General features: G+C 30.8%; 2 protein-coding genes across 2 annotated transcripts in view; one reads left to right on the top strand and one right to left on the bottom strand.

Moving 5' to 3' along the window:
• Positions 1–869: 869 nt before the first annotated feature.
• Positions 870–12,993, top strand: part of LOC123014832 — a 12,374-nt gene continuing 250 nt past the window's right edge. Inside the window, exons 1-3 of the mRNA XM_044414114.1 lie at positions 870–976; positions 1,025–1,072; positions 12,123–12,274. Coding sequence (XP_044270049.1) covers positions 931–976; positions 1,025–1,072; positions 12,123–12,274 — 246 coding nt within the window. The 5' untranslated portion in view covers positions 870–930. The remainder of the gene's footprint in view (positions 977–1,024; positions 1,073–12,122; positions 12,275–12,993) is intronic.
• Positions 2,951–7,684, bottom strand: LOC123014971 (venom carboxylesterase-6-like). Its single transcript, XM_044414326.1, has 9 exons — positions 7,588–7,684; positions 7,272–7,538; positions 7,069–7,222; positions 6,835–7,020; positions 6,580–6,785; positions 6,352–6,532; positions 3,694–3,866; positions 3,367–3,638; positions 2,951–3,314 (listed from the first exon to the last, which is right to left on the bottom strand). Exons 1-9 carry the CDS (start codon positions 7,636–7,638, stop codon positions 3,122–3,124), a joined length of 1,683 nt encoding a protein of 560 aa, XP_044270261.1. The 5' UTR covers positions 7,639–7,684; the 3' UTR covers positions 2,951–3,121.

Raw genomic sequence — 12,993 nt, 5'->3', positions numbered from 1 at the left:
AAAGTGTGTGGACTTTAAAAATTTTTTTTAGTGCATTTGATCACTGAGACGATCAAAATGATATACAATTTGCCAAGTTGTCACGACATGACTTTTTTTGTCGCCCTGTGTAATAATTAGTTAATAATACGTAAATACGTCAACAAATAAATAAAAATTGTATACCTAAACAATACATTGACAATAAAAACTGGATAGTTCTTCAAACAATTTTTGAAATTTTGCCTGAAAATACAACCTGGTTGTCATAAAACTTAAAATAACACACAAAAACCAGTTTTGTAACCATAAAGCAAGTGTAAATGTATTGGAGAAAAAAATGTTCTTTAAAAAAATTAGTATACAGGGTTGATTCTTAAATAGACCGACAAAATTTTATCACATCTTCCTCAGGACAAATGGAGACAAACTTTACCCTTTTTATGTTTATACCTTTTAGGGGCAGAACCCCCTTGATCCGTGCCACTTACGGCGTTTATGAATTGTTGCAATAGTCAAGTACGTTAATACCATGGTTACCACTACCTGTGCTAACACATCAGTGGCGTACGCTTTACTTGGAAAATAAATTTAATAAATTTTATTTGAAGAACGTTTAAACAAAGAATTTTTCAAATATTTTTTCCAGCATGTTCTCATTTGATACTACCAAGGATAAAATTTTGTCGGTCTATTTAAGAATCAGCCTGTATACAGTTCGAACCACACTGTAGTAGTGTCCTGTCGATAAATCTATACCACTAATTTATTCATAAACATTTATTTACAAATCATTTCAAAACGACTTTGTTTTGTTCACGGTAAAATGATTTTACCTAACCTTTATTTAAAAAAAATCTTATCGCTCAAATTTACATTTCTGAATATTACCTACAACTCACACGCTTAGTTTGTTTTTATTCCATCATTATTCATGTACTTTGAACACAAATGACAACTATGCTTATGACAATACTTTTGTTTAAAATAATAGATGGTAAGTCTATAAACTTGTGATATTAATTGTCTCAAAATTTATTTTTAGGAAAAAACCTCATCGAAAAATCTGTGCCCGAAGGACGAATAATAGGAGGTAATTACGCTCAAATCAACAAATATCAATTTATCGTTTCCGTTAGATACGGATTTAAAGAAGAACATGGTTGTGGTGGTACCATAATTGGTTCCAATGTTGTTTTAACAGCAGCCCATTGTCTCTACTTACGTGATCCGTAATATGTCGAGCAATTAATTACATAATCAAAGTTATGAAAACTAATCAGTATTTCAGTCAGATACGGTTCAAATAATTTGCTTGAGAATAACATCAGAAATATTATCATTTATGGCATATATCACCACGACTATAATCCCAAGACTTTTCGTAATGACATTGCTGTTGTCTTCTTGCGTGACACCATAAAATTTTGTGAGAATATAAAACCTGTGATTCTTGGTAAATTGAAATCGTTATACCAACCAGTAGAAGTTGTAGGTTGGGGTATTGTTAACCCAAAAGACTCCCTTTCTACTTCAAATGAACTCAGAATAGTAGAAATGAGAGCACTTTACCCTCGCAATTGTAAAAAACAAATGGCAAAAAAATACAAGTCGCTAATTTATTCAACACATATTTGCACTAAAGGTACAAGAGGAAAAGGTGACTGTCAGGGAGATTCAGGAGGTCCGCTTCTTGATAAAAGTGGAAATCAAGTTGGAATTGTTTCTTGGGGAGTTTCATGTGCTAATAAATTACCCAATATTTATACAAACGTCGAATCTTATATCACGTGGTTGAGAAATAGAACAAAAATTAACTTAAGAATAGATAATAAATAATTTTTTTCAAACCACACATTTATTTTATTTATCCCATTTTTTGTAACACTTTTTCAAAATCATCCGACTGATGCGACATCAGAAATACAAACTGAAATATGACGATCACAAAAGTAACAAGTGTACTCAACATTTTGAATATTGTTGATTTTTCGATCCTGAAAAATCTAGCCGCTGAAAATTTCGGTAACACATTATTGTTGATTACAATAACGTATTGCAGTTTTTGATTTTTGGATTTAATCTTCTGTAAAAGGTCAAAAATGGTGTTAGCTTCTTTAATCACGTCATCACATTTTACATAAATTGCAAATATTCCTACCTAGAACAAAAGTAACAGAAAAAAGATAAATGAAGAGTTATCGACATACCAAATAAATAAATATAAGCGTAATGTCAGTTACTATTAACTCTATTCTAGAGCTAGCTATCTCTCCTATGGCAGACTCAAAACAGTAAAGAATTTTCAGTGAAGTGTATAACACAAGAAAAAGTATTGGCCATCCAAAAATTTCATTAAAGATGTCAACAGACTCTTTCAAAACAAAGACACTGTATGCACATTTTTTCAAAACTTCAATATTTTGTCTTTCCATTAGCAGCCTCCTTATAAATCTATATCTTGTTAGCAACATTTCGAGAATCACGTAAATTAAAATATTGTAGTAAAACTTCATGTAAAATTGTAGTAATTCAAATAAACACCACTTGACGTACAAAAATTTTAAGATTTTTAACCACAACCAGCTTGCATAAAGCACCACAAATAAATATATCACATGAGACAGTACAAATGTAACCAAATAAGGTTTTTTCTTTTTAAGTGTTGCAGTTTCCAAAATTTTTAAATTTTTAAAGAACAAGGACCACTCATGTTTTTTAAAGTACGCCCCAATCAAAGTATAAATATTCATGAAGAATAAGACAGCATCAGATAACATCCTGATAACTAACTTGACGAGAGTGAGTCTCGCATACAATGAACGTTTGTTGTATAAAGTACTTGCTAAGCCCACTGTAAACAGAATTAAAAATACTAACTTGTACTTTTTTCCGAAGCATGTTATTTTGATTTTTTTTGAAGTCGGAATTACAGCAAAAATATTTCCAATTGTGAGCAAAATATCTAGTGTTGAAAAATCCATTTTACAATTGCGGCAACATTTGGTATTTGTTGGCAAAACGTAAACACATGACATGTTTGAATAAAAACATCATAACAACGTAATTTGTGACAAAAAAATTGTTGTTTTATTCTTATTTACATTTGGCCACAAACAAATTAAATACTTATTTTGTATTTCTAGTAGGTATCAAAATCAGTAAAATTTAAGCTATCGTATAATGCAATCCACTGCTGGTAAGTCTCGTCCTTTGGATGATTTCTTATTTCCAAACTAGCGTTAATATTGACATAGAAAAAGTCTCCATCATCCGTTGAAACAACTGGCCAAGTGATATTTTGCAAGATTTGTGAGGGTTCCGGCGTTGGATTTCTTAAATACTTGAATATGAGAAACACTAAACTGAAAAAGACAGTCAACTTACTGGTACTTTGCAAAATCAGTCCAAATTTTAATAAGTCGTTGCCGCGTAATTTTATCACTTTCAGGGTAAGTGCTATCATTACAATTAGATCCAGAACAAAACAAATATCCCAGTTCTTCAGCATGAGCAACACTTTCAGCACCATCATAATGAATATCAGTTTTTCCCATAGAACCATGACGTGAAAATTGATAAAAGTACGTTTTGGCTAATTTTGAATAAAATTCAGCAAATTTACGAGTAGATTTAGTAAATGAGGTGTCACTGGAATACTTTAAATCATTATAAATAGGTATGATTTATCCTAATTAAAATTCAGAGAATTACCCTAATGCCGTCCCCGAATCGGCTACCGAAAGGCTGACCTCCGGTATAAATGTCTCTGATCGATTTTCCCATTTCTAAACGCTTATTCTCGTCAATAATATGCATGTTATTGTTTACTATTAAGCTCAAATTATCATCCCACGCTTTTAGAGTGTTTTGTAAAACAGTGGGATCTGAACACATCGATAATTTTTGTTACTTTTTGATAAATAACCAAATACCTGGATTAAAAAGTAAACATTCTTCAGAATTAAAACCTAGAAGGGTGGGCACTTTTAAAATATTTCCGACCTGAAGCAACCCGTACATTTTTTTTGTAATAACAGCGTCTGGATTTTTTACTTCAATTACAGGTGCCCAGGTTAACCCTTGTGCAACGTCATAGTCCCATGGAGTTGCTTCCTGATAATTCACTGAAAAATTATAAATTTTCAACATGAGTATCAGCTACCTGAACCATGTATTTATTAGCAGCAGCAAGTATTTCTATAGATTCGACACTTTGCAAATAGTTTAGTAATACTTGAGAATCATTATTTGTTTCAAAAGTCGAGTTCAGGATAGTAGCTAAACCAAAAGCTTCTTTTCTGGGATTTCTTTGGAAAGACCATGGACATAAAAATGAGCCACTTTCTAAAATAGCTCCTTGGAAAAATCCTACAATAATAAATTATTTATAATAATTAATTTAATGATTTTAAAATGTGCCTTCTTTTGATTCAGCATTAGGACAGTGGCAGAGACCGCTCCTGCACTTTGTCCAAAAATCGTGATTTTTTCAAAATTCCCCCCAAATAACCCAATGTTATCGTGAGTCCACTTAAGTGCAAGTTTTTGATCTTTCAATCCGTAATTTCCAGAGATCACATCGTCGCCGGTTGATAAAAACCCTGAAACTTTGATTAAAATCAAGAAATTTTGAATGTGAATTTTTTTACCAAAAGGACCTAATCTATAATTGATAGTGACCAAAAGTACATCGTTATTAACAAACAAATCAGGTCCAAAATTAATGCTTGAACCATGGATAAACGCACCACCATGCATAAAAAACATAACTGGTAGCAGTTCAGTGGTTTTATTTTCTGGAAGCTAGAGCACATTTCTATGTCCACAAATGTTAATGTTAATAAAAAAATGAACTAACTTGTGGTGTAAACACATTAATGTAAAGACAATCTTCGGATTGTGACTGATCATCAATTTGTAGTTGTAGACAACTCACGTCTATTCGTGTAGTGTCAAGGATACCTTCCCAATTTTGAGCAGGTTGGGGTGCTTTGAATCTCAAAGGCCCTAACGGTGGAGTAGCATATGGAATTTTTTCAAAAGCATAATAAGTTTTGTTTTGTAATGTTATATCTTGTCGTCCTCTAATTTTTCCATTGGGTAATGTGATGATAAGATCATCAATCTGTGTGTTAGGATTAAAAATTAAAAATTTTACATATTAAAAATTTTTTAAACTTACAGAAAACCCAGATTGTGCAAGCACAAGTAAAAACAAAACTGGTCCAAACATGTTTATTGTTTCCTTATAACTAATTAAATAAAAACGAATTCAAGGTTTAATTGCTGAGATAAATATGCTATAGATATAAAACTTAATCTTCAAAAAACCACTTCATAATAATCCTGATGAATAAAAAATTTGCAAATTTACGGGTGGATCTAAAATTGCTGCAACATTTGATACAGGTGAGATAAAAAGTGACACATGTTTGAATAAACAACACAATAACAACAATAAATGTGTGACCAAAGCAACTTTTTATTATTATTTGTTTTCTGCATCTTTGTTAAATTGAGTTGAATTTTTTTATTTTCATTCATCACAAACAAATTAGGTAAACACGAATTTTGAGTTTCTAGTAGGTATCAAAATCAGTAAAATTTAAGCTATCGTATAGTGCAATCAACTGCTGGTAAGTCTCGTCCTTTGGATGATTTTTAATTTCCAAACTAGCGTTAATATTGACATAGAAAAAGTCTCCATCATCTGTTGATACAATTGGCCAAGTGATATTTTGCAAGATTTCTGAGGGTTCCGGTGTTGGGTTTCTTAAATATTTGTATAAAAAAAAACTATTAATGAAGAAGAAAATTAACTTACTGGTACTTTGCAAAGTCAGTCCAAATTTTAATAAGTCGTTGCCGCGTGATTTGGTCACTTTCAGGGTAAGTGCTATCATTACAATCAGATCCAGAACAAAATAAAAATCCCAGTTCTTCAGCATGAGCAACACTTTCAGCACCATCATAATGAATATCAGTTTTTCCCATAGGACCATGATGCGAAAATTGATAAAAGTACGTCTTAGCTAATTTTGAATAAAATTCAGCAAATTTACGAATGGATTTAGTAAATGAAGTGTCACTGGAAAGCTTTAATCGATTTAAAAATAATTTATGTTACTTTTAAATTCGGAGAATTTACCCGGATACCATCCCCTAATCGGTTACCAAAAGGCTGACCTCCGGTATAAATGTCTCTGATCGATTTTCCCATTTCTAAACGCTTATTTTCGTCAGTAATTTGCATGTTATTGTTTACTATTAATCCCAAATTATCGTCCCACGCTTTTAGAGTGTTTTGAAAAACATTATGGTCTGTAATTTGATCATTTTTTTATTATATAATGATAAAAAAACAAATACCTGGATTAAAAAGTAAACTTTCTTCAGAATTAAAACCTACAAGGATGGGCACTTTTAAAATATTTCCGGCCTGAAGTAATCCATACATTTTTTTGGTAATAAAAGCGTCTGGATTCTTTGTTTCAGTTACGGGTGCCCAGACTAATCCTTGTGAAACGTCATAGTCCCAAGGAGTTGCTTCCTAATTTATTAATAAATTATAATTTTTTCAACATGATTATCAACTACCTGAGCCATGTATTTATTAGCAGCAGCAAGTATTTCTACAGATTCGACACTTTGCAAATAGTCTAGTAATACTTGAGAATCAGTATTTGTTTCAAAAGTTGAGTTCAGGATAGTAGCCAAACCAAAAGCTTCTTTTCGGGGATTTCTTTGGAAAGACCATGGACATAAAAATAAGCCACTTTGTAAAATAGCTCCTTGGAAAAGACCTATAATAAGTTATTTACAATAAAGTATTTAAATAACATTAAAATGTGCCTTCTGAATTTTGATTCAGCAGTTGGTAAGCGACAGAAGCCGACCCTGCACTTTCTCCAAAAATCGTAATTTTTTCTGGATCCCCTCCAAACAACTCAATATTATCGTGAGCCCACTGAATTGCGAGTTTTTGATCTTTTAGTCCGTGATTTCCCGGGATCACGTCGTCACTGGTTGACAAAAAGCCTAAAACTTTGTATGAAACCAAGAAATTTTTAATGTGAATTTTGTTACCAAAAGGACCTAATCTGTAATTAATAGTGACCAAAAGTACATCGTTGTTAACAAACAAATCAGGGCCAAAATCAATACTTGAGCCTTGGATAAACGCTCCACCATGTATAAAAAACATTACTGGTAGCAGTTTGTTTGTTTCATTTTCTGGAAGCTATAATTAACGTTTTTGTGCCCATAAATGTTAATAAAAATGAACTAACTTGTGGTGTAAACACATTAATGTAAAGGCAATCTTCGGATTGTGGCTGGTCATCAATTTGTAGTTGTAGACAACTCACGTTTATTCGTGTAGTGTCAAGGATACCTTCCCAATTTTGAGCAGGTTGGGGTGCTTTGAATCTCAAAGGCCCTAACGGTGGAGTAGCATATGGAATTTTTTCAAAAGCATAATAAGTTTTGTTTTGTAATGTTATATCTTGTCGTCCTCTAATTTTTCCATTGGGTAATGTGATGATAAGATCATCAATCTGTGTGTTAGGAGTAAAGTTTTACCTATTGCAATTTTTTAGAACTTACAGAAAACCCAGATTGTGTAAGCAGAAGCAAAAACAAAACTGTTCCAAACATGTTTATTGTTACTTTATAACTAATTAAATAAACACCAACGCCAGATTTTATTACTGTGATAAATATATGTTGTATATAGAAATTAATCTTTGAAGAACCCACTTCACCTTTGACAATACAACCTGATTCAGAAGGACCATCACTTGAGTGGTGTTTTGAACCACTGAATTACTCAAAACTGCAAACCAAAATGTTGTATCAACTTTCCTTAGATAGATACAGCTCTTCAAAAATGCAAATTTAATATTAATTTTTTTTAAGTAGAAAAATTAATTTTGTATTTTATTAGTAAGAGACGTTAAAACATGCATCTAGAATATTAAAAATTGAATAAAATTTTGAAAACAATAAGTAAAACGTGAAAAAATCCGCGTCAAATGTAAAGACTTTCTTTAGGTATAAAATCGACAACAACACATCAGTTTCTAAAGAACAAACCAAGATAAATTATAAAACCAAATCTACGCTCCTATTAACTGAACGTTTTCTATCATCATCCAAGCGATTGTACGACCCTTTTGAATCACCGTGTATAAGTTTTTCGAGTAGACAAACAACAAATCTAATTGAATTCTATGAATTCTGTTTGAATTCTTCCATTTCCATTATCAAGGATTTAAACTGGAATACAACGATAACAAAAGTGCTGATTGTGCTTAAAATACTAAAAATAGTAGACTTTTTAATCGTGAAAAACCCAGCTGCTGAGAATGTCGGTAAAACTTCATTTTTTATCACAAAAAATTTGTCCAGCATTTCATTGCTTCGTGTATTTTTCAGATTTTGACAAAGGTTTAGAAGAGCCCTTGCCTCTCTTGTCACCTTATCGCATTTTAGTATTATAACAGTAACAGCAAGCTACAATAAAATATATAGAGAAACTTTCAAACGACGACATCTATTACCAAATAAAGTATAATTATGTTAACATCTCCTAATATCAATTGTATTCTTGCAGCAGCCGAGTCTCTAATTATTGACTCGAAGCAATAAAGAATTCTTAAAACGGCATACATGATTGTGAAAAGTATTGGCCAACCAAACAATTCATTGAAGATGTCTGCGGTTTGTTTTAAAAGATATACACTGTAAGTGCACTTTTTTAAAACTTGAATATTTTTTTGGTGATTTATGAGCAAATGTCTGATAAATCTGTACCTCGAAATTATCATCTTAAGAATAACGTAAATTATAAAATTGTAAAGAAATTTCAAATGTATTTGCACTAATTCAAAGAAAAAACACTTATAATATTCGATTTTCAAAATACGAATCCAAAGTAGTGTGTTGTACATTATTACCACAATATTAACAAAATGTGTGAATGTAATTGTAATCAAATAGGGATGTTTTCTCTTCGTCGGAACACTTTCCAAAACTTTCAGATTCTTGATAAGAGTAATCCATTTGTGTTCATTAAAATATGCCCCAATAAAAATATAATAGTCCAACAGAACTAACGAAATGTCCACCAAAATTCTAATAATTAATTTCACTATAGATAGTTTCACAATAAAGAAAAATCTGTTATAGAAAGTGAATCCAAGACAAAATGTAAAAGAAATTAAAACACACGCTTTATAAATGGTACGGAAACGAGTTTTTCTAATATCCCTTGAAGTTGGAATTGCTGCAGAAACGTTTGCTATTGATATCAACACATTTAACGCACTGAAATCCATTTAACTTCTTGTGAGAATAATTTGAAAAAAATGTTTTCAATGACGTTTACTTTAAGGCAATTAAATGCTTGCTTACATATATTTCTAAGAACTAAGTGTACACACAACTTATAAGAGAGCTTGTCAGTAATGTAAAAGTTCAACTAATTTGTTTTCGTCTCGAGTTTTCTTTCTTCAAGTTTGTCATTTATGAATGTTTTATTAAAACAAAATAGATATTTTTTTGAACAAACAACTGCAATGAGATTGAAATGTGAAAAGTGTACATATTAATTTAAATTAAAACCAAATAAAAATTTATTTTAAAGCAAATTATTACGCGTATATAGCAATTAACAAAACAGATAATAACTGTTATTTCAAATCATTGCATGTATGTATAGTGTTCCAATAAAGGGTTTCTGGTTTAACAATTTTGTTGTTTATAAACAAAAGTATCATAATTTTCTGGTAATGAAGTACTTCCCACCTCGGTATGTAATCTACTATTAGGGTTTTCTAATTCATATCTTTAAGACAAAAATCCTTGAGTTTACAAAAAAAGTGTAATTTTTTAAAGTGCATAGTGATTTTGATAAAGTGTGTTTTTTGTACAATTGGGATATGTACCTGTCTACCTACTGGTTAATCCACTCATTATTTGTAACCTAAATAATAAAAAATACAAAACAAAATCAATAAATCTATTAGTACATTAGTGATGTTTTGTTTTACTTACATAACCATATAGGTATTACAGAAAAAATTAAATTGTTAGACTATTGACGGCACCCAAGTTTTTATAGATATAATTACAAAAATTCAATTCAATTTAGTAATTTTTTTCATATTGAACAATCACGATAAAAAAAGGTTAAAACACAGCACAGCATACGAAATAGTGTTGCTCATTCCACAACGAAAAATCTAGCAGCCGAAAACTCCGGATAATTCTTAAATAAATCAATTAGTTCAATTACATTTTCACCTTTCAAAACGAAACATATCAACCACCGGCATTTCCGCAACTGTGCTGTAATATTTTCACATTCTTGTTGAACGTAATCACTAATTATCATAATAACGAGGGATCCAAACTAAAATTGCAAAAACATTCACAAAGCCTAGAAATATACCTATAGTTGACCGTATTTTTCCATAATTAGAAACCGACTTATATGATAAGGTATCTTTACTTTAGTGTGTAAATACGTCGACTGTTTGAAAACTACTACATTTCATTAAAATAAGTGACTAATTAATTAGATAATCCGTAAATATAAACTAATAATCATTGATCAAGCATAACAACAGCCTTAAACTCCTTTAAAGAACAAAAATTGGCATTACATGCGTGTATACTGTACTGCTTTTATGCTAAAAAAATACAACTAATTAATTATTGGTTGAATCCTTAATTATAAAATCTAGATAACATCGCATCCCCAAAACATAATCTAAAAATGAACAATAGTTTATATAAATTATTTTTTCTGCAAATAATGACCATTACCAACATTACAAATTGCTTAGACAATTTACTCACAAACCATACGATTAGTAGTGGACCAATAAGACTGCTGATTCTACAAACTGAACGATATCCTAAATACGAATTAGCCGATGTTACGGAAATCGTAATCAACTATCTTCACAAACTCAACATTGAGAGTACATTTTATGTTGAAAGTAGAAGTTTGAGTGCTACTACATTAATAAATCTTGGTTCACTCATCGGAATTCACCTAATAATTGCGTGGAAGACGCCAATTTTACACAAATTTTTAAACATTAATCGCAAAGCAATGGCTCGAAACTTATACACGATTCTTCTCCTCAATTCCACTCTACCTTGGAAGAAAGATGGTGCTTGCTGCTGGAGCCCTTTTGGCATTTCACACACATCGTACCTTAATCAGATTCTTTTTACAGATACCTTAGAATTAGAAAGTAAAAATACTAAACGTTTTTCTTTAAAAGTTGCAATGTTTATCAGAATTCCTAGTGCCATTTTGGAAATACCAAAACTGCTTAAACAAAATCCAATATACAAATCACATCAAACAATTGGAGGCTTAGATGGCTTTCTGCTAAAAACCATGACAGATTATCTTAATTTTGACGTAGATATAATTGATAATTTTAATCCCACCATTTTCGGGGAGGTTTTACCCAATGGTACCATAACTGGTAGTTTAGGCACAATAGCCAATAATAAAGCGCACATAAGTGCTAATGGAAGATTTTTAGTAGATTACGGTACTGATGACATAGAATTCACAATCCCTTATGATATTGACAGATTTTGTGCTGTTGTACCCAAATCAAAAAGAGTGCCACAATGGTTATTATTTGGATACTGTTTTGACACATTTATTTGGTTATCTTTGGGTATCATATATCTTGTTTGTAACATTTTTTGGTACTACATAGGACCTAGTCGCCAACACAGCAAAGTTTGTTGGCAAATATTTACCATATTTGTTGGAATTCCAGCAAATATTGCACCAACACATAAACAGATGTTTTTTCTGTTTGGTTGCATTGTTCTAAACATTATCATCCTGAGTGTGGTACAAAGTTCTCTAATTAAGGCATTTACAACACCACCTTTTTATAAGGAAATTAACACTTTAGACGATTTGGACAAAGCAGGTTTTCCGGTAGCTACAAAATTTTACACATTTGACAACGCTTCTAAAACACATAGAAATTTAAGAAAAAAACAGGTTGATTCAATGCCAAATACTTTAGATTTAATAGCTTACAAGAAAAATATGGCAAAAATTACAAGAGAGCGTGATTTAAGTTTTTTTATTCAAGCTAACTATTTGGATCAAGATGGAACGCCGCTACTTCACATGACGAAGGAATGTCTTGCCACATATTTTATATCCTACATAGTACCAAAGGGTTCATCGTTGTTAAATACTTTTAATAAAGTCATTCTTAGACTAGTTGAAAGCGGATTAACAGTAAAATGGTACAATGATGTTCAATTTAGTGTGTTTTTAGAGAAAACATATGGTATTAACAGAAATATATCGCTGTGGAGACCTTTTACTTTATACAATATACAAACTACTTTCTTTTTGTGGTTACTAGGTGTTACTCTTGCAATTTTAACATTTGTGTGTGAAAACTTATGTAGAAAAAAATAGGTACTAGGTATATTTTCACAGAAATATTATTTTAATCTTTTAATTATGTATAAGAAATAATCAAACACAATTGTTAATATGTACGGGGTGAATATAAAGTATGGAACCAAGCGGTTTTATTTTTGATCATTTGCCTCCAGAAAATAATAATTAATATAAATTAGAGTAATATAAAAAATGTGATCGTATTTTCAGAACGAAATTTTGTTTTGTTTTTGAGTTACGCGATTTTTTTTTTGTCAAAATTGCAATTTATGTGAAAATTTTTTTTTTGAAAAAATTAAATATAAAGCAGATAGTTGTAATCCTTAGAGTATAGCTTTTATGAGAAAAATGATTTTATAGTGGGTTGCCATTTAAAAAAATTAATTTTTTTGTAAAACTCAAAAACAAAAAAAAAATTCGAAAAATTTTATTCTTGTTAAATCATCACATTTTTATAGTACTTCATCACTCATCAATTAGTCTTTTCAAAAAATAAATAGTTTAAGCAAAAAACGTTTGGTTCCATACTTTTTATTCACCTGGTATAA

This window comes from Tribolium madens, unplaced genomic scaffold (assembly GCF_015345945.1).
Source record: "Tribolium madens isolate multiple individuals breed KSU strain unplaced genomic scaffold, Tmad_KSU_1.1 Scaffold_97;HRSCAF=244;Tcas5.2_LG3a, whole genome shotgun sequence".
Lineage (NCBI taxonomy): Eukaryota > Metazoa > Arthropoda > Insecta > Coleoptera > Tenebrionidae > Tribolium > Tribolium madens.
Note: the sequence above shows the minus strand (reverse complement) of the source record. Positions and strands in the feature narration are given on the sequence as shown.

Excerpts from the sequence above, each read along its gene's own strand:
- LOC123014971 (XM_044414326.1), bottom strand. The coding sequence starts at position 7,638 with ATGTTTGGAACAGTTTTGTTTTTGCTTCTGCTTACACAATCTGGGTTT. Across the intron at positions 7,539-7,587 it reads TTACACAATCTGGGTTTTCT|ATTGATGATCTTATCATCAC; the intron begins GTAAGTTCTAAA and ends CCTAACACACAG. Across the intron at positions 7,021-7,068 it reads TTACAGATTAGGTCCTTTTG|GCTTTTTGTCAACCAGTGAC; the intron begins GTAACAAAATTC and ends ACAAAGTTTTAG.